Below are 20,966 nucleotides of genomic sequence, written 5' to 3'. Positions count from 1 at the left end.
TAGCTACTTCCAGGGCGCAGCACAGTCCGCAGTGCTGGGACAGGCAGGAAGCCTGCCTCTGCACCCCCGCTGCGCCGCTGACCAGGATCTGCCCAAGGTAAGCCTGCGCCCCAACCCCGTGCCCCAATCCCCTGCCCCAGCCCTGAGCCCTCCCAGTCCCTGGAGCCTCCTCCTGCAGCCCAAACCCCTCATCCCTGGCCCCACCCCAGAGCCTGCACCCCCAGCCCAGAGCCCTGACCCCCTCCTGCACCCCAACCCCCTGCCCCAGCCCTGAGCCCCCCCAAACCCAGAGCCCCCTCCTGCACCCGAAACCTCTCATCCCCAGCCCTACCCTCAGCCCTCACCCCAGCCCGCTGCCCCAGCCCTGAGCCCCTCCCACACCCCAAACCCCTCCTCCCCAGCTTCGTTGGGTTGCAGGCATCAACAATTTTCCTCAAATGGGTCACCAGAAAAAAAGTTTGAAAACCGCTGATTTAGGCAGCCCCTGGAAAAGTGTATGAAAAGGTATCTCTGCGTAGGCAAGTCTGTGCATGCCTGCACTGTATGTGTGTAAGAGACTGTGCGTGTCTGTGTAGGGAGGTGCATGTATTGCCACGTGTGTGTATGCCTGTGTGAATAAAATTTGAAGACTAACTCTTTGATTTTTATTCCTTTTGCTGGCTTGTGCACAAAAAAATTATGACATAAAATATATGTGTATTTTTTCATAACAAGTTTTTAAAAGAGAAGGGAACTCTAAAAGAAATGTATTATTTCTTAAAAAGTGAATGTTGTTGACTAGTAATTGCAGAAGAGCCAATGTATCATACATTTCTCCCCACCTTTGTCTAGCTACATTATAAACTCTTTGTTGCAGACTCTCTCTTTTTATGTGTATGTCCAGTACCTACCACCCTGGAGCCCTGATCTTAGTTGGGGTCTCTAGGCACTAAACAACAATTGTCATAATAAATAATGTGGAAGTATATGTGTTAGTGCATGCTAGATGTGTACACATGAGTACATGTGTGTATCTGCATGTAGGTGTGGGAGTCAGTTTCTACAGATTTATTTATATAGGTATCTATATACCTATATAGATACCTATATAAATACAGGAGTGCATTTCTGTGGTTGTGCTCTATGGATTTGTATTTGGGCTTCAGGAGAGTGCCTTTAATGGACCCATTGCAGCTGTGATAATGTGTGGTCCTAATTCCACACAGAAAATTACAATACCTTTAGTGAATAAAAACATGGAGCTAGTTACAAAAAATGGGAAGAGGGGAGGGAAAGCATAGGCACCGACTTCATGGGTGCTCTGGGACTGGAGCATCCATGGGGAAAAATTAGTGGGTGCTCTGCACCCACTGGCAGCCAAGCTCCCCTCACACCCTGCCCCACCTCCTCTGCCTCCTTTCCCTCCTCTGAATGCGCTGCGTCCCCACTCCTCTGCCTACCTCCCTGTGTTTCCTGCCCGGCCACCACCAAACAGCTGTTTGGCAGCGTTAGCACATTCCGGGAGGGAGAGGGAGGAGTGGGAACGTGGGGCGCTCAGGGGAGGAGGCGGGGTGTCAAGGTTCCTTCCCCACTCTGAACTCTAGGGTACCAATGTGGGGACCTGCATGAAAACCTCCTAAGCTTACTTTTACCAGCTTAGGTTAAAACTTCCCCAAGGTACAAACTATTTTACCTTTTGCCCTTGGACTTTCGCTGCCACCACCAAACGTCTAACACCGGTTACTGGGAACGAGTCCGTTTGGAAACGTCTTTCCCCCCAAAATCCTCCCAAATCTTACACCCCCTTTCCTGGGGAAGGTTTGCTAAAAATCCTCACCAATTTGCATAGGTGACTACAGACCCAAACCCTTGGATCTTAAGAACAATGAAAAAGCATTCAGTTTCTTAAAAGAAGAATTTTAATGGAAGAAAAAGTAAAAAGAATCACCTCTGTAAAATCAGGATGGCAAATACCTTACAGGGTAATTAGATTCAAAACATAGAGAATCCCTCTAGGCAAAACCTTAAGTTACAAAAAGACACAAAAACAGGAATATCCATTCCATTCAGCACAGCTATTTTATCAGCCATTTAAAGAAATCATAATCTAACGCATATCTAGCTAGATTATTTACTAAGTTCTAAGACTCCATTCCTGTTCTGTCCCCGGCAAAAGCACCACACAGACAGACACAGACCCTTTGTTTCTCCCTCCCCCCAGCTTTTGAAAGTATCTTGTCTCCTCATTGGTCATTTTGGTCAGGTGCCAGCGAGGTTATCCTAGCTTCTTAACCCTTTACAGGTGAAAGGTTTTTTCCTCTGGCCAGGAGGGATTTAAAAGTGTTTACCCTTCCCTTTATATTTATGACACGGGGCCAGGGCGGGCATTTGGGGAAGGAGTTGGAATGGGGGTGGGGTGGTCGACGCCTATGAGGGAAAGAATCATGAAAACCTTTGTGAAATTTCATTTTTTTAAAAATTACCCTTTTTGACTATTTTGCTGCCAGCTCTAGCGTCCTGTAAGCAATAAAACCTGAAGTTAGGAAAATACTTCTGTCAACACAATAAATATGCCTGTTTGGGCCTTGCGGTGAAAATGAGCATGTGAGCAAGGGTAGGGGACAGCAAGCAACGGAGGCAGGGGGGATGGAATGAGTGGGAGGTGGGGCCTCGGGAAGGGGTGGGGCAGGGGCGGAGTCTCAGGGCAGGGGCGGGACAATGGTGTTTGGTTTTCTGGAATTAGAAAGTTGGCAACCCTACCGTGGAGGGAAATCCCAGAGGTCTTGAGATGGCTGTGTGAATGCAGCCCAGCTGTTTCTGGGTACTCTGTGAAGCTTTTGTTCTGCATAGTCTGAGCTTGTCGTCATGGAGCCATTGCTGTCACCCTGAGCAGCCAAGGAATCGGACAAGCCCCTTCCCCTGCAGTGGGACTGAGAGCGATGCGGCTGGCCTCCCCATCTTCCCTCATGCAAGGCCATGGGGTGCAACGCAGGGCCGGATTTTGAAAGGCATTTAGCTGTCTAAAGATGCAGCTAGGTGCCTAGTAGGGTTTTCGGACGTGTTTTTGATTTCAGTGGGAGCTAGGCACCTAGGCACTTCTGCAAACCCACTTGGAGACCTTTGTATCTGTAGGCAACTAAATACCTTTTAAAAAATCTGTCTTTGCTGTCTGAGATCAGACACCCCTCCCTGTGTGCACACACAGCCATCGACATGCACACACAAACACCTGCCAGCAGCCTGGGGGCTTGCAAATCATAGGGCCAGCCCTGCCAAAGTCATGAAGAGCTGTTGTCATTTCTTCCTCTGGGCTGTCATGCAGCACTGCTGTGTGCTGTTAAACAGCTGACGATCCACCCCAGAAGCGACTGTAGTTCAGTGCTGAGTGAAGTATTTTCCCTGTCTAAATTTGCAGTGAGTGCAAAATGCCCATGGGACTCTGGGTGAAAGACACTATGGGCCAGATTTCAAAAGTGCTCAGCACCCAGCAGCTCCCATGGTTCTCAGTGGAGCGGGGGCTGGGGAATTCTCCATTGCTTTCAGTCAGAGCTTTTGGGTCATTTAGAGCCTAACGAGAACGCCACGCCTGTGACGTGTAATGGAATGTAAATAAGTGTTCCAGTAATTATTGTGATTGCAATTGTAATGGCCACAGTCAGGTACAAAACAGCCAGGCTGGAGAAGCAGACTGACTTCTAGCTGCCCTCAACTTGCAAGAGGCTGTTAGGGTGGCAGATATCCTGCTCCCTAAGAAACATCTGTCTCATCCATCACTGTGATACCTGGCTGTTCAGACGTCTATACGGCTCTGTGCTCTGACCACTACACAGCACTCTCCAAGCTCTGCTCTGCCTGTGCTATAAAGTCAGGCATTGCTGTTGGCTGTCATGGGACACCTGCAGGGCCACGATGCTGCTAGGATTGGCTGGGGCTGGGTACAGACAATCCCCTGTATCATTTGCCGGGCGCGTGAATGCCCAGGTGCAGCGAAGGCTCCCAGTCTGTTCTGGAGAATCCATGGTGTCCATTCCCAGCCCGAAGCTCCCTGCCCCCAGGCAATTCGGGAGGAGAGGGGGCAGGCGCTGGCTGGGGCTCTGCAGACAGCAGGGCAGGGAGGGAGCTGGGAAGCAGCAGAGGGCAGTGGAATAGATGCCTTATTGTCAGTCTGAAAGTGCCTCCCGCAACGCAGGGGCTTCCTGGGGCTTCCTGGGGGCGAGCGGGATTCTAGCACCAGAACAGTGATGGCTGCGGCAGGGTGTGGGACTTGTGTGGTGACCCTGCTGCTTTCAACGCTCCTCCTTCGCCAGTGGGGCCCGGGCACTCCCTGCCCCAGAGGACGGTGCCGGCAGCGCCTCACGTTCTGCTGCGCGACCGCTTTCAGGCTGACGCCAATGACTGGAGAGCAAAATCAGTGTGCTTGTGTGAGTGCGTGTGCACACGCGTGTGCACCTCTTGTGTGCCAGTGTGCGTGTGCGTGCCTTGTCAGGGCAGAGTGGATTTCTGATTGAATACGGAGGCGTTAATCCAATTGCCGGCAACTGAAAAGCCATCAGAGGCTGTTCATCATATAAATGGCATTAAGAGGGCTCCTCAATCAGATTCCAGCCTTGTATTCGAATGGGAGCCAGGTCTCATTTCCCTCTACCCGTATTATTACGTTGCCTCGGAATGACTCCAGGTGGACTCAGCTCTGGGATCCCATCAGCGGCCAGCATGGGGGGGGGGGTGTTTGTGTGTGTGTGTGTGTGTGAGTTCACAGCTTGCTGTGGCACGGTGTCTGTGTGCAATTTGCCAGGTGCCTGGTCACAAAGGGGGCCAGTATTCTCAGGGGCAGCTCATGGGCCAGGCACCATTCACACCAAATCCAGCCCAGTTTGGGACTGGTCGGTGAAATGAGCTGGTGAGTTCTTAGCCCCCATCACGAAGCCACGCCTACCGCTGGCTGTCTCAACAAAGAAGCTAAGATTCAAATAGGGCCCCCCAGAGGCAGAGCTGCACCCAACCCTGGGTCTGTGGGGGTCACGATGGATCAGGGGTAGCCTGCAGCCATGCTGCCCATGTTCTGTGGCTTCAGTCCCTAGAGCTGGAAATCAGGCCACGGGGCAAACCCCAGCCGAGACCCTGGGACTAGGACTGCCACCTCCAAGAGGCAGAAAAAATGGTGACAGGCCACCCCCACACCAACAAAAAGGATCCTAGTGCCGACTATAGCTAATTTCTCCCCCAGAGCCCCTGTGCCCACCAGCTCCTAGGAGCCCCCTACCATCCCCTCCCAGGAGCTCCTGCCTCCATAGCCCCAGTCCCCACTCTTCACTCCTTCCTGCTGGTGAGCCTCTGTCTGTCCTGTGTCTTGGACCCCAGCTCCAAGAGGAGCTGCCAAGGTTTTGGCAGGTTGAGGACCTGGCCCTCGGGGCAGGACCCAGCAAGGGCTAGCCGTACTCCCAGCAGTTGCTACAGGTAACAACAAACAAGGAGCACAGCACATTAAATCTTGTCACTGGGAGCCAGCATGGCAGTGTGAAAACCAGGCAGGGGGCAGCCCTACCTGGGATGCTGGGGGTCTTTGGGGAGCTGCAGGGGCGGGGTTTGCTCTGGGGCCTCACTGAGCTCCGAGATAGACGGTGCTGCTGCCCGCTGAGCTGCGGGCCCTGGCTGCGTGCGCCAGTCCCTCCCAGAGGCCACGTGTCCCGATGGCTCTAGGTGCCATCACTTCCTGAGTGGGAGGAAGAGGGTTGTGAGCAGCAGACATGGAACATGGCACCCCTAAAAGCACAGGCCACTAACTGCCCAGGCCCTGCTCCGTTAACCAAGGCTGCATCCGGCTCCCCAGCCTCTATCTGTGCCCCAGCCACACTGGGGGGAAAGCGCCATCCCGAGTGGTGGGTTAGAGAAGCACAAATCCTGCCTGCAGGAGCCTGATGCTCCAATGGCAGGAGCAGAGTTGTCCAGGCTCACCTGTGCACTGCACTGAGGCTGTTGGCTGCAGACGGAACCAAGTTCTCAGCAACATGCTGGCTGGGCCTGCCTCCTCGCCTCACTGCCTCGCTCTCATAAACGTCACAGCAAAGGAGAAAACCCCAGGCCCGTTGGGACAGATCCACCCACGGCGGCCTGCTGCAGCAGGAGCCTGAGCCCTGCGGCTTCAGCTAGAACAGTGAACTGAACAGTCAACAGTGTAGAGAGCAGCTGGCAAGGAGCCTGCACCCCTCCCCCATCCAGTCCCAGCAGGGTAGATGCCTAGCTGGGAGCACAGACCCAATGGCCTTTGAGCACAGAGCTGGGAATTCTTTCAGTGTATAATTCCAGCTCCCATCTGTAGTCAGGGCATGGATGGCTTCCTTAGATAAGCACACAAACCTGTCCCTTCCGGCCTGTGAAATACAAACCAGAGAGGCAGCCCCGTTCTTTGGGAAACTCAATTAGCACAAGAAAGAGGCTTTGATTTAAAGAAACTCCAAAGTGAGTGACAACTCCTAATCTGAGGAGGAGTAATTTAGGGATGTAGGGGAGTGTGTGCGGGTGTGAGAGAACACAGAGAGAGCTTCAGTGCCATCCATCAAAGGAGGATCAGGGTGGTTTAAAGAGCCGCTGCAAAAATAAAGATCTGTTCCTATTTTTCTAGCTTGTCGCCCTTCAAGGAAATATCTGCAGAGTAACACTCTCACCAGATTTCAGAGTAGCAGCCGTGTTAGTCTGTATTCGCAAAAAGAAAAGGAGTACTTGTGGCACCTCAGAGGCTAACCAATTTATTTGAGCACAAGCTTTCGTGAGCTACAGCTCACTTCATAGCTCACTTCATCGGATGCGGATGAAGTGAGCTGTAGCTCACGAAAGCTTATGCTCAAATAAATTTGTTAGTCTCTAATGTGCCACAAGTCCTCCTTTTCTTTTTGCTCTCACCAGAGAGAGCGAGTAGGGAATAAAAGAACTGCACAAAACCCAAGACCATATGGGTCCCAGAGTATAACCCTCTGCATGTCATTTGCACTGGCACATCCTGGGTGTGAAATGTACCATCTCAGAGCACCCTTCACTCTGGTGTCAATCACTGCATGGGGTGTAGGCAGTGATCAACTGGAGCCACCCCACCCTGTGAGGCATTTCACAGTGAATGCCAAACATTTTAAAAGGGGCTGCTGGTTTGGAAGGCCCCACCTCAGGGCCTGATTTGTAGGGATGCTCTGCTCAACCCCCAAATCTCCAGCTGAAGCCAAGGGGAGCTGGGGGTTCCCAGCTTCATGTGTAAGTCAGGCTCTGAAAAAGGGAGTCACCCCATATCCGTGGCAATTTAAGCCTGATGTTATAACCCAGGCTGCCTCGAGGTCTGAATCTGATGTTTGTGAGTGTAATTAGCTGGATGGGAATCCTATTTAAAACAATTTAAATCTGAGATAATTAAACAGGATGAATTTGACGAGTGTAATTTACTTCGCTGCTGATTAACTTTGCTTCATTTTGCACTTCACTCAGCTGGGAAAGTGAAACAAAATCGGTGCTGCCAGTGCAAGTGATTTTATCTTGAGTTTCATGGTATTGATTGTTCTTCTTGAAGCTCCAGCTGCCGGAGTCAAGTGACCATGTGAGAATATCAGCTTTTATTTAAAATAAAATATTTCTCTACCTCGTGATTGTGGAGAAAATCTTGAAACTGTGACCCGAGTGTGAACCCAATTGTCCTCAATCAGTGGGCAAAAAAAGTCCCAAAATTTCATTTTTTTAAAATCCCAGAATTGTAAAGCCAATCTCATGATTTTTGAGAGCTGACTCATGAATGCTGGAGGGTTGGCCATGCTGCAACCTTGCTCTGGTTCACTTTGGCCCAGATTTTTAAAGGTGTTTAGGCAGCCAACTCCTGTTCTAGTCAGTTTCACTTCCATTATTCCCGTACACTAGCCCAGCAGTTCTCAGATTTCATTGCACTGCGACCCCCTTCTGACAACAAAAATGACTATACGACCCCACACCACAAGGGGCTCCAGCAGGCTAAATTGCTCAGGCTTGGGCTGTGGGGCTCACGCTTTGGTTTTCTGCCCTGGGCCCCAGCGAGTCTAATGCCAGCCCTGGTGACCCCATTAAAATGAACTTGGCACCACTTTGGGATCTTGACCCACAGTTTGAGGACCGCTGCACTAGCCCAAATGACAAGGGATTTCTAGGTTCTTGAGTCTGCTGGGGCAAAGCTCTCACTTCCTGCCAAAACAAAGATCCCTACTGCTCCCACTGCAAACAAAATCCATTGCATGGGACTTTTACAATCTATTAACTTTGTTTCCCCTTCAAACCACCCCTAAAGTTTGGGTGAAAGCTATTTGTATTTCCAATTGGAATCACCTTTATTTTAGATCAAAGGAAAGTAACAAAATAAGAGAACAAATCACAAAAGTAAGGTCCTCTGATGCTTGCTCTCTCTCTCAGAACACTTGTGCACAGGTGCGTGGAATTTCTGTAACAGTCTGCACTGATCAGAGCACTGAATGGCAGCTGGCTCTCGAGCAGATGGCAACAAGTGCCAGAAAATTTTAAAGGGGCAGCACACAGAAAGACAGAATCCCATTGAGCGCGTGGTTCCCGAACTGCCAGGCTTTGTGCGGATGCAAACAGTGTTTGAAGGGAGATAAACCTCCTGTTTCAGGGCATTGGCTGATCTGTAACTGGTCAGAATAGGGATGAGCTCTCCATTCGGGCAGATTACCCCACATCTGCCTGCTTCGAGGTTCTTGCACTTTCCTCTGCAGCATATGTGGGTGATGGGTCACTGCGCTAGATAACCAAGCTCCCCTGCGGTTTATATGGCCGTAGATAGGGAGAGCAGTGTGCTAGTAGCTGATCGTGGTGCTCCGTTGGAGAGCTGGCTGAGACAAGCTGGTGGGTTCTCAGCCCAGCACCGACGCTTAGCCCTAGGGCAAAGCACAGGCATATATGTCTTGGAACGAAAATCTGTGCAGCATCTAGACACGCATCTATGCTGGCAGCAGGAGCAGGACAACAGGCCTCCAGGGTGGGATCTGGCTGCTGACTGCCCTCCCTGGCAGAGGTTGACGCTCCAGGGTCTATCCCCATTGCTGATTCTGGTGTGTGTGCAGCAGTGGGAGTCTGGCTACAACAGAAGTAACAATGTGGCTCAGATACCAGCTCCAAGGGCCTCCCCTTCAGCAGGTGAGCAGGGCTCTTGCTGTCCCTGTGTGGGCTGGCAGGAGTCAGTGAGTGCCAGGACTGTGATAGGGTGTGTGTGTGCTGGGGGAAGGGCAGTGCACCAGCCCTGACAGATCCATGCAGCAGTTCCCCCCATGGCAGGCAGGGGGTGCTGGCACAGGCAAGGGGTGACCCAGGTCTGTCCTGTTTTGCAGACTGAGGTACATGGTGAAGCAGCTGGAGAATGGCGAGGTGAACATCGAGGAGCTGAAGAAGAACCTGGAGTACACAGCTTCACTGCTGGAGGCTGTCTACATCGATGAGACCAGGTAGGCTGGGGTGTGCCTGCCCCATAGTGCCCCCGGGGGACACTAGGGGATGTATGGGGGACACTGCCTCCTGGGGAGGATGTATAGGGGATGGGGTGCCATGCTGACAGGGGTGGGTGGGGGGGAGTGCATAGGGAGTTAGATGCTTTGCTGATGGGGCATATGGAGGGAGAGTATATAGGGGATGGGGTGCTGTGCTGACAGGGGTGTGGGGGTGCATAGAGGACAGGGTGCTGTGATGCCTGGGAGATGGAGGGGAAGAGTATAGGGTGTCAAGCTGTCCTGCAGTGGCTCAAGAGCATCAGTACCAGCCTCCCGGCAGCCTATTAAGAACCAGGACACAAGCCCCAGTTGTTGGTGAGTTCTGTGCTTAGATTTCACCAATCAATTATCGAGTATAAACTCCTCAGGCAATGTAACAACCTAACCACAGAGTCACAGACAGTCCCTCTCGGTACTCTGATCTGTCTTGCCACGCAGGGCAGCCTGCCTTTGTGACGGATGGTCCCTTACACCAAGGATCACAGCAATAGTCAGGTTACTCCCAGTTCCAAAGGACCAACCATTTACCCCAGGTCAGTAGCACCTTAGATCTCACGCCAAAGACAACACTTGTAGCCAATCCTATACTAAACTATATACAGATTTATAAACTAGGGAAAGAAAATAAGAGTTATTTACAAGGTTAAAGCAGAAAAACATACACAAATGAGTTCCGATCTTAAATTTCAAAAGGTAATAGACACTTCTATAATGTGCAAGCTCATATGTCCTTTTGGGCTAACCAAGGCTAAGCAACTGGGGATCTTTTGCCGAGCAATCCTTGCCTCCAAGAGTCCAAGCAGTACAAAAGATACAGTTCCTCCTTGTTAGCACTTTTTATTTCTTTCCCCCTTCTGCATGGAGTTGTACATTCAGCTGTTGGGAGGAACTCCTGGTGGGGGAGAGCAATCAGCAAAGCCTTTTGTCCTCTGACATTCGGTGTTGATGGGCCTCCTTAGTTGGGCAGGAGCTAACAGCTCCTGTTGGAGACTTGTATTTACACTCTCCTTAATGCTTCTCTCCTGTCTGGTGATTTACAGTTACAGGCCAAATGGGATACAGATGCTGTAAGTGAGATTAATGCAGGCAGCAACTCACAAGTGTTTCATAAAGTCTAAACAAATTCTTATAATTCTAATACCTATTTTAATATTACATCACCAGACACAACCTCAACAGCCAGACTGGTTCCAGCTACGTAGTTGTCAGTGTTCAGTTGAGACATGGGGCCTTGACATGAGCTGGCACAAGATATGCCAGCATCTCATAGGGGATGGGATGCCATGCTGACAGGGGCGTATGGGAGGAGGACATGCAGGGGATCGGATGCCATGCTGTCAGGCATGTGGGAGGAGGACATGCAGGGGATGGGATGCCATGCTGACAGGGGTATATGGGAGGAGGATGTGCAGGGGATGGGATGCCATGAATCATAGAATCATAGAATATCAGGGTTGGAAGGGACCTCAGGAGGTCATCTAGTCCAACCCCCTGTTCAAAGCAGGACCAATCCCCAACTAAATCATCCCAGCCAAGGCTTTGTCAAGCCTGACCTTAAAAACTTCTAAGGAAGGAGATTCCACCACCTCCCTAGGTAATGCATTCCAGTGCTTCACCACCCTCCTAGTGAAAAAGTTTTTCCTAATATCCAACCTAAACCTCTCCCACTGCAACTTGAGACCATTACTCCTTGTTCTGTCATCTGCTACCATACTGACAGGGGTATATGGGAGGAGGACATACAGGGGATGGGATGACATGCTGACAGGGGCATATTGGAGGATGGCACGTGGCATGTATAGGGCATGGGATGTTGTGCTGATAGGGGCATATGAGGGGAGAGGGATGGAGCGTGGGGGGTGGTGCATGTCCATTCCTGCTTCACTGGCAGTTTCCGTTTCAGGCAAATCCTGGACACAGAGGATGAACTGCAGGAGATCAAGTCGGACGCGGTGCCGTCCGAGGTGCGGGACTGGCTGGCCTCCACCTTCACCCAGCAGACCCGTGCCAAGGGCCGGCGCTCTGAGGAGAAGCCCAAGTTCCGCAGCATTGTCCATGCTGTTCAGGCCGGCATCTTCGTCGAGAGGTTCGGAGCTGGGGGGCATGGCGGGGGCTGTCTACGGGGAGTTTGCAGGGTGCTGTATTGGCATGTAGGGAGAAAGCTCCCTGCCTGGTGGAGGGGGCTGGGAGCCTGGACTCCTCGGTTCTATTCCTGGATCTGGGAGGCAACTGGGATCTGGTGATTTCAGCATGGGGACTGGGAGCCAGGACTCTCTGGGAGGGGAATGGTGTCTAGTGGTTAGAGTGGGGGAGCAGGAAGTCTGGACTCCCGGGTTCCATACCTGGCTCTGGGAAGGGAGAAAGTATAGTCACTGCCCCTCTCCGGGCCTCAGTTTCCCATATTGTGCCCAGGGATGCTCCCCACGCTGGGTGTGGGAGTGGAGAATGAGGCTGAACGTCTGCTGAGTGCTCTGAGACTCTGGGGAAGGGTCAAGCAGGATCACACACACCCCTTGCCTCTCATGGCAGGGGATCTGCCTCTCTGGGCTGGCCACCTGCCTTAGTGCCCTCTTCTGGCAAATGGGGAGCAGGGCCACAGTCTCACCTGCTGCTCCCTTTCCCTGCAGGATGTTCCGCCGAACGTACACAGCCGTGGGGCCTAACTACTCCACCTCTGTCATCAACTGCCTGAAGGTAACAGCAGGGAGGGGAGGTGCCTGCTGCTCCCCATGCCCCTGACCCTGCCTGTGAGAGGGGCCATGGCTCCCATGGGGGCGGAGGCGGCAGCCAGTGGCAGCCTGGCATCCTCTGTGCTGCTCACCCCTGTTTCCCTGTGGCCATTAGAGCCTAGCATGACTCTTGCCCTGTGCTGTCAGAGCCAAAGCTGGCCCCGTGAAGGCTGCATTGCTATGCCCATTGCTTGGGAGGGGTCACCCAGCCCAGCCCTGCCATGTCACACGAGCGCTGTCCCCTCCCAGCAGCTGAAAATCCCCATCACCTCTTCCTGTGACATGCCCAGCATGGGCCTGCTTGTATCGGCTGGGCAGGGCTGCACCAGGCTGATGGACAGGGCCCCCCACAACCACAGGCACAACCCCCCTCCTACCCTTAGCTGGGGTGTCGGTGCCCCTCCCTGTCCTGCTTCCCTAGGTCAGACGCTTTGCCCCTGCATCCATTCGCAGCTCATGCTGCCTGTGCTGGATACAGGGTGTTTCAAATGCCCCCTGGATGTAACTCTGCCACCTGGAATGGGACCCAGCCTAGCCCTATGCCAGCTCCTCCCAGCCTGGTTCAGGCAGTGCTCCCCCTGCCTGCCACGGCCCTGCGCCAAGCTGCCTGTCCCTCCCCAGCCTTGCTGCACAGAGAGGAGGTGTGACTTCCGCTCTGCCTTCTCCCGCAGACCCTGGACCTGTGGTGCTTCGACGTGTTTGCGCTGAACAGGGTGACGGAGGACCACGCCCTGCGCACCATTGTCTTTGAGCTGCTCACCAGACACAACCTCAACAGCCGCTTCAAGGTCAGCAGCCTGCCACCTTCCCCCCCCCGCCTCCCACCAGCATCCTGCTCCCCGCCATGTCCCATCACCAGCCCCCCCTGCCCCATAAGCCCTATCAGCAGCCCCCAACCCCAACCCAGTCTCCTGCCCTTTATCATGCCCCATCAGCAGCCTCCTGCCCACTCAGCCCCAGAGGGCTGGAAGATCCAATGGGCAGTGGAACAGGAGCCCATGAGTGATACCAGGATCTCCAACCCTTTACACAGCCCAGATCTGTCCCCAGCACTCAGCTGGAAAGGAGGTTTGGGGGACACAGTGCAGGGGTGTGGCCAGCAGAGCCAGCACCCGAACAGGCCCGGTGCAGTCACAGCAGCCCTGGACCCATTCCTGGGGCTGGGTGCCGGCCTCTGTTTATCAATGGAAGGGCTGGGCCTTGCGGAGAAGAGATCCCCTGAGTTTTTCTCTAAGCCAGCTGAATGGAGAGGTCACGGCGACCTTCCCGGCTCCGCAGAGGCTTAGGTAGGGTTCATGTGCACGCCTGTGGGTATGTGTGTGCGTGTGTATGCGTAACGCCCTCAGACACTGGGCGGGATTGAACCTGGGACCTCTGGAGCTCAATGCATGAGTCTCTACCGCATGAACTAAAAATCTTGTGGCTCTTAGCCAAGGCGGTAGCAGCGACTCATCAATCGCTAGCTGGGCTAGGTACCACTAGAGGGGGACAGAGTGTCACTCCCAGCAGGCCTGGGTTACATATGCACACGTATGTGTATCAGTCTGCACGTGTGTGCATGAGTAGGGATGTGCATGCATGTGTGGCGTAGGAGTATGCATGCCTGTGAGTCTGCATGTGCATGTCGGGGCGTGTGTGTGCCCAGGCATGCGTGTCGGGGCGTGTGTGTGCCCGGGTGTGCATGTCTGTGCCCGGGTGTGCATGTCTGTGCGTGTATGTGCTCATATGTGCATGTCTGGGCGTGTGTGTGCCTGAGTGTGCATGTCAGTGCCCAGGTGTGCATGTCTGTCCATGCATTGACTGTTTTTCTTCGCTCCCTTGCTGGGCCGGTTATGTTCGCCCATTGACAGTAACTGATGGGGATGAGGTTTGTGTGAACAGCCCTACTTGCTTTTGCTGTTCTCTCCAATGCTCTCCGTTGTCCAGGCATGACACAGGCACACATCTCGCTCATGTGCTCAGGGCCACACAGTCGCCAGCTTTGGGGTTGGGAAGGAATTTTCTCCCCAGGTCAGATTGGCAGGAACCTGGTGGTTTTCACCTTCCTCTGTAGCAGGGAGCAGGGATCACCTGCTGGGATCATCTGGGCAGATCCTACCTAATCAACTCCCTGCCATGGCAGGGGCCTTGGGCATTGGTGGCACCTCGGTCTCTCCTCTTCTCTGCTAGGGCCAAACCTGCTTTGATTAAGCGCAAGTCTTTAGACTTGGTACCAGGTGTCTGGGTGAAATCCCCTGCCCTGTGCTGCCCAGGAGCTAAGACTAGATGATCTAATGATCCCGTCTGTGAAACGATAAAACAAGGTCCCCACAGAAACACGTGTATCTCACACCATGGAACAAACTGCAAGAGCAGGGGGCTCCGTCAGCATCCCACCTGTGGAGCGTGGTGAGCGGTGTGTGAGCCAGCTCCCCAGGTCAGTGCCCCAGCCCTTCGAGACAGGTTGGGGGCAGCTCCCTGGTCCCCTGCACAAGCTGGCATCGCTGCCTGGGGCAGAGCTGTGGTGCCCACACTCAGGGTGTTTTCCCACCCACATGCTGGTGACTGATGGGGGGATCGGGAGCTCCTGGGCTTTAGCAGGAAGGAGATGCTAATGGGCTCTCTGGGACTGCTCCAGGCAGAGCCATGGAGCAAGGGGAAGGCAGGGGTCTGTGGTTCCCAAGATCACATCCCCTGGCGGCTTTTCAGCATGGCTGAAAGGGGCCATCTCAGGCACTGGCCCAACCATGCAAACAGCCGGTGCCCAACTCCTCCGAGAAGGTGGCAACCAACATGTCTGAGCCATGTCCCTGCTGCAGCATGACCACGCATCCGCCCCAGACACACTGCCTGAGTGCATGCCTCAGTGCATGCTGGGAAAATCCAGGCAGCTACCCGTGGTGCCTCAACAGGGACAGCGCACTCAGGAGACGTGCACAGAACAGCTCCATGGAGCAGTGCATGCTGGGACGCCTTGCCACACAGGGACCTGGAGGAGGAGACTGTCCACATCAGTGACCCAGGCTCATTCAGGGGTCCTGGCTGCTCAATGCCAGGCTGGGTACAGGGAGCTGCCCTGAGGCAAAATGGCTTCTGGCAGGGGTCACGTGCCAAGAGCTGCCACGGTTACTGCCCGAGCATTGATCACGTGGGGCAGAAGATGTACTAAACTCCGAGCCAGCCCTGTCTGGGTGCCTGGGTGGGAGGGGCTGGAATGGGCACAGGGCTGCAATGGGCAAGGGAGTCCATGGTGCTGCGCTGGGCAGCACAAGTGCCCTGCAGGGCCCGATTTCACGTGCCCGTCTTTGCTCTTTGCCGTACATCTGCTGGGAGTCGCTGGCGCTGCTCCAGATTGTTGTGAGCAGAGTCGAGCCCCAATCCCAGAGACCTTCCCACAGGCACCACACTCATGGCATATAGGTCAAGGACCCTGGCGTAGCAGATTGGTGCTTCCCTTCTGCAGCCACGGTGGGTGCGGTGGCCCGAGGATGCTGGAAGCTCTGACAGTGTGTTGGTCTAGATCACTGTTGATTTCCCAAATGGTAGCACCAAGGAGCCCAATCCGGGGTCAGAGCCCATTGTGCCGGGTGCTGCACTGACTGCCCCTGGCTGGAGAGCAGAGGTGTCGGACAGGCTGTGATGGGGCGAGGGGGAGCAGAAGCAGAGGCTGTCTCCACGTGCCAATCTCTGGAGCAGACTCCCCTTTGACCCCGAGGGAACGGACTCAGGTGTGATGCTCCTCTCCCCACTCACAGCAGGGTCGGGACTTGACATACAGCACCTCCACCCCCTGTCTCCTCTCTGCCCTCTGCGTATGGCAGGGCTCTGGCAACGGGGCTGGCAGCGTGGTGTTCCCTGGGCCATGCAGCTCTCGGGCAGCTGCAATACCGTAGAACAGGCAGGGCAGGGCTGCCCCCTGCTTGTGGGCCTCAGCCTCAGCCTGGCCCCATGGAGCCCCTCAATGGCTGAGGGAGTCCTGGGGCCCATTCACTCCCTGGCCTCTTTGCAGGTGCTGCTCAAAGACACATGTGGCTTTACCCATGGGAGCAGCAGCAGTTACTCCAGTGAGTAAGTCCCTGCAGGATGAGGCCTGAGCCCGTCTGACGTCAGCAAATAGAACAAGATCCCCCAAAACCACAGTGGGAGAGCAGGCCACTGCCCTGGGGGGAGCTCGGAGGTCTGTGGACTAGTGGCACAAGTGCTTGAGTCCTTTTCCCACCTGGGCAGCCTTTGGCAAGTCACTTGGCTGTTTCTGTGCCTCAATTTCTCCATCAATCCTTCCTGGCTGCCCCTAGGGTTATTACGTGGTGATATTTCTGGCTCCAGTACAGGCTGGCAGCCCTCTCTGGCAGGCAGATACCCCCGCAGCGCACAGGGGGCGCCCGGCTTGCATGCTGCCAGCTCAGGGCTCTGGTGCTGCAGCCTGACCCCCGTCTCCTTGCTCCGCAGATCCCCACTGTGTTTTTAATGACCTTACTGGACGCACTGGAGGCTGGCTATGGGAAATACAAGAACCCCTACCACAACCAGATCCACGCGGCTGACGTGACCCAGACTGTGCATTGCTTCCTGCTGCGCACTGGCATGGTGGTATGTGGGCGCTGTGCCAGCTGGCTGTGTCCAGGGCCCCTCACCTGGGTTCATGCTGAGGAGTCACGGTCTGGTCTCTCCACTGGCTGGTGGCTAATGGGGGGAGGTGGGACGATCAGGGCATGCTACTACTTCCTCCCTGGTGCCCACGGGTGGAGGGCAGGGGATCTCCCACAGCACTCAGCAGCAACTGCTCCAAGCTCCTAGTTGCACAAGACAGGGAGGGAGAAGCTCCGTCCTGGCTCTTTCCCAGGTTTGTGGGGATCCAGAGTTTGGTTCAACCAGTTTTAGAGTCAGGGCCCAGGCTGGGAGTGGGTCAGATCCAGCACCACTTCCCCAGAGTTTGGGGGTACTGGGATCTGGGTCTTGGTCCAAACCCATGTAAGAGCTGCCTGATTCCCCTGGTTCCAGTGCAAGGGGCTGCATTGTTACCAAGGAGCACAGCGCCCCCTAGTAGCCTCTCCACCATCACAGAAACGGCCAGGTGGAGAAACCAGCCCAGCGTCAGGAGGGTGAATGGAGCTGAGTGCCCTCCTTCTCCCAGCTCCCTGGGCGGGCCCTGGCTGCTTTCTCCTGCCCAGCCCAGCCGTCACCTGCACCTGGCACCTGTGTCTGCCCTGCTGCCAGCATAGCCTGGGCTGCAGCCCATGAGAAGGAGTCAGGAACAGGCTGGAGGGACACACGTTTTGGGGTCACTATATTAAGGTGCCTGCTGCCAACCTTCCCCCCCCCCCTCCAGGTTATGTAGGAGCAGTGATTCCTGCACCTCTGCCCAGGGACAGGCCAGGGTGCTGAGCTGGGCAGGGCCCCGCGTGGGCACTAACAGAGTCTTTGCTCCCCAGCACTGTCTGACAGAGATTGAGGTCCTGGCCATCATCTTTGCAGCTGCCATCCACGACTATGAGCACACGGGCACCACCAATAGCTTCCACATTCAGACCAAGTGAGTGCCCAGGTGGCAGCGCATGGCACGGCCCCTCCAGCCCGGGATCCTATGGTGTAGGAGGGTGCTCTGGGCTGGAACCGCAGGGTTCGGAGGGCGTGAGGGGGATTAGGGCAGGGGCAGGAGGTTGGGGTACGGGAAGGGGTGCAGGCTTCGACTGGGGGTGCGGGCTCTGGGGTGGTGCTGGGGATGAAGACTTTGGGGTGCAGGAGGGTGCTCTGGGCTGGGACCCAGGGGTTCGGAGGGCAGGAGGGGGATCAGGGCTGGGGCAGGGGGTTGGGGCATGGGGAGAGGCTCAGGGGTGCAGGCTCTGAGCGGCGCTTACCTCAAGCGGCATGGCCAGGCAGCTCTGCAGCACACTGCCCCATCTGCAGGCACTGCCCCTGCAGCTCACATTGGCTGCGGTTCACAGCCAATGGGAGCTGCAGGGGCGGCACTTGGTGCGGGGATAGCATGCAGAGTGGAGGCCCCTGGCTGCCCCTACGCATAGGAGCCGGAGAGAGGGCCATGCTGCTGCTTCCAGCAGCTGCGTGGAGCGGCCCCTGACCCTGCTCCCCGGCTGGAGCACTGGCAAGTCCCAGATCCCGCTCCCCAGCGGGAACTCAAGGGCCAGATTAAAATGGCTGGCGGGCCATAGTTTGCCCATCCCTGCTCCAGGATGAGCTCTGTGGAGGATTGGGCCCACTTCGGCTTGTGCTCTGGGGAAGGATTCAGCCCGCTGTGGTCTGCACTCTGGGGGATTCCACCCCATTTCGGCCTGTGCTCCTAGGGGAGGATTGGGCTCGCTTCAGCCTGCGCTCTGGGGGGATTGGGCCTGCTCCGGTCTGCGCTCTGTGAAGGATCGGGCCTGGTCTGCACTCCATGAAGAATTGGGCCCGTTCCAGCATGGGCTCTGGTGCAGAATCAGGCCCAATCTTGTCTACGCTGTGCTGGTTCACTCATCTCTCAGTGATGTGGTTGTGATAGCAGCCGGCTGCCTGCCCGGGGTGGCCTCTCCCCAGCCCCAAATCTTAGCCATGGCTCCTCTGGTCCCAGGTCTGACTGCGCCATCCTGTACAACGACCGCTCGGTGCTGGAGAACCACCACATCAGCGCCGTCTTCCGCATGATGCAGGAGGACGAGATGAACATCTTCATTAATCTGGCCAAGGATGAGTTTGTGTAAGGCCCTGCCCTCCCGTCCCTCTGCAGGACCCCCAGAGCCCGTGTCCCTTTCACTTCTGCCAGCCACGGGGTTGCAAATAAGTGGCTAATCATGCTGCTCATCTGGCCAGCAGGGAGCACATCACAGGTGTCTGCCTATGATCATATGTATCCGCTCAATGCAGAGAACACTGGGCAGCAGATACAGACATCGGCCCCCCCGTCCCAAATCGAAACGGAGGCAGAGAGGGGACCTTCCTCCCATCTGTGTTTATGATTTATCAGTTGAGTTACTGTGTCGCTTAGGGGCCCTCGTCCTGGAGCAGGACCCCGTGTGCTAGCACTGTACAGACACAGCACAAAAAGCCTAGTTAGTGAGTTGCTGATGGGATTTTTAGCACGGAGCGACAGTAAAGCACTCCATCATGGTGGAAGCGGTTAATGATGGGGGTACGTCTCTCTGAGATTCATGCACGGAGGGTGGTGCTGAGGGCCTGGTGGGGAATGGGGCAGGGAGCTCATTCAGCCTGAGGCTCTGCTAACTCTATTTCTGAGCCTTCTCTGTGTGGGGGACCCCTTAATGGGGAGCGCTGGGGGCAGCTGCCAGCTCAGGTTCATTGTGTTGTGCTGACAGAGCAGCCGCAAAGGGGCTAGTTCATAAAATGCAATGGGTGGGGCGTGTATAACGGGCTGAGTGGCTGGCTGTACAGGAGTGATCACTGTTTCTCCACATGGGGCAGGGAGCTGCGGTCCCTGGTGATTGAGATGGTCCTGGCCACAGACATGTCCTGTCACTTCCAGCAGGTCAAGTCCATGAAAACCTCCCTCCAGCAGCTGGAGAGGTGAGTGAAGGGGTCGGGGTGGAGGTGTCTTTCCGGGCCGCTGAAGGAAAGTGTTGCTTCAAGGGGAAGCAAGAGGTGGTGTTGGCGGGGGGCGGGGGGAAGATGCTTTGTGCACGTAGGAAGTTTATGAGCACGGGTGGCTTTGTGTGCAGCTGAGGTGGGTGACAGAAATGTGTGTGTCACGTGTGGATTTTGGGAGTGGGATGTGTGCTGGGGGGGGGTGTGCATTGTGTGTGTGTGTGTGTGTGCGCGCATGCATGCTTTGGCTGTGCAGGTCTGTGTGCATATGTGTACGCACACGTATGTCCACACACGCCTGCATGTCCACAGATGTGTGTCTGCATGCATGTGCCTGTGCGTGTACATGTGCCTGCATGCGTCATGTTGACAAATTGGAGAGTGTTCAGGGAAGAGCCACAAGGACAATTCAATGGCTGGAGAAACTGCCTTCTGGGGAAGCTCCATCTACTTAGCTTATCAATCAGCAGGGTAAGAGCTGACTTGATCCTGGCCTGTAAATCCCTACACAGGAGCAGATTTCTGAGAGCAGAGAACTCTTTAATCTCGCACCCAAAGGCAGAGCGCGATCCAATGGCTGGAAGCAGAAGCTCAAAAAATTCAGGCTAGAAATAAGGTGCAAAAGGTTAAGTGAGGAGAATTAACCCTTGGAACAACTGGCCCCGGGGTGCAGTGGATTCTCAGTCACGTGGGGTCAATCTGTCCTGCGGCTGGAGCTGTCATTCCCAGCTTGGGTGTACGGACACTCGGTAGCTTTGATGGAGGTAACATGCTACAAAGAGCACTGTGCCCGCAGTGGCACGGGTGGTGGTGCAGGCTAAAATCCCATGTGAAATCCTGGGTGTGTATTCAGGCAGTGTATTCTCGCTGCCATGGTGCCGTGGCCACACTGCTGTGTTCAGCGCACTAGCTCCATCGGAGCTGGGAATTACGGCTCCCGCTGCAGCCTAGATGGACCCTTGGAGTCTGGCTCTAAAAGCTTCGCTCTGGCTCGGCTGGAGGCTGGAATCCCTGGCTCTGGCCGGGGAGATGCAGACGGACAGAGCAGATGATGGTAATAGCCTGCACACTGTTGAGCTGAATTGCGTCTGTGCATGGCGGTGGGTGTGTGTGAACGTGCCTGTGTGCAGGTGTGCACACAGCTCTGTGCCCAGGTGTGCTGGGCTGTGTCTGGGCGCCAGGGATGAAGAGAGGTGGGGCCAGACCGTGCTTGGGTGGAGGCCGGGTAGAGAGCAGGGCC

At 55.0% G+C, this 20,966-nt stretch overlaps 1 protein-coding gene across 3 annotated transcripts in view; it reads left to right on the top strand.

Annotated features, from left to right (window-relative positions):
• PDE1B (phosphodiesterase 1B) overlaps positions 1–20,966 on the top strand; it is a 130,026-nt gene that overhangs the window by 96,022 nt on the left and 13,038 nt on the right. For all 3 annotated transcript variants that reach the window (XM_074934841.1, XM_074934843.1, XM_074934842.1), the window contains 8 exons: positions 9,327–9,440; positions 11,386–11,568; positions 12,110–12,176; positions 12,883–12,999; positions 16,640–16,780; positions 17,623–17,723; positions 18,759–18,884; positions 19,607–19,708. In XM_074934841.1, coding sequence (XP_074790942.1) covers positions 9,327–9,440; positions 11,386–11,568; positions 12,110–12,176; positions 12,883–12,999; positions 16,640–16,780; positions 17,623–17,723; positions 18,759–18,884; positions 19,607–19,708 — 951 coding nt within the window. The remainder of the gene's footprint in view (positions 1–9,326; positions 9,441–11,385; positions 11,569–12,109; positions 12,177–12,882; positions 13,000–16,639; positions 16,781–17,622; positions 17,724–18,758; positions 18,885–19,606; positions 19,709–20,966) is intronic.

Source organism: Natator depressus, chromosome 20 (assembly GCF_965152275.1).
Source record: "Natator depressus isolate rNatDep1 chromosome 20, rNatDep2.hap1, whole genome shotgun sequence".
NCBI classification, from domain to species: Eukaryota; Metazoa; Chordata; order Testudines; family Cheloniidae; genus Natator; species Natator depressus.
This window is presented reverse-complemented; position numbering and strand designations above follow the sequence as displayed.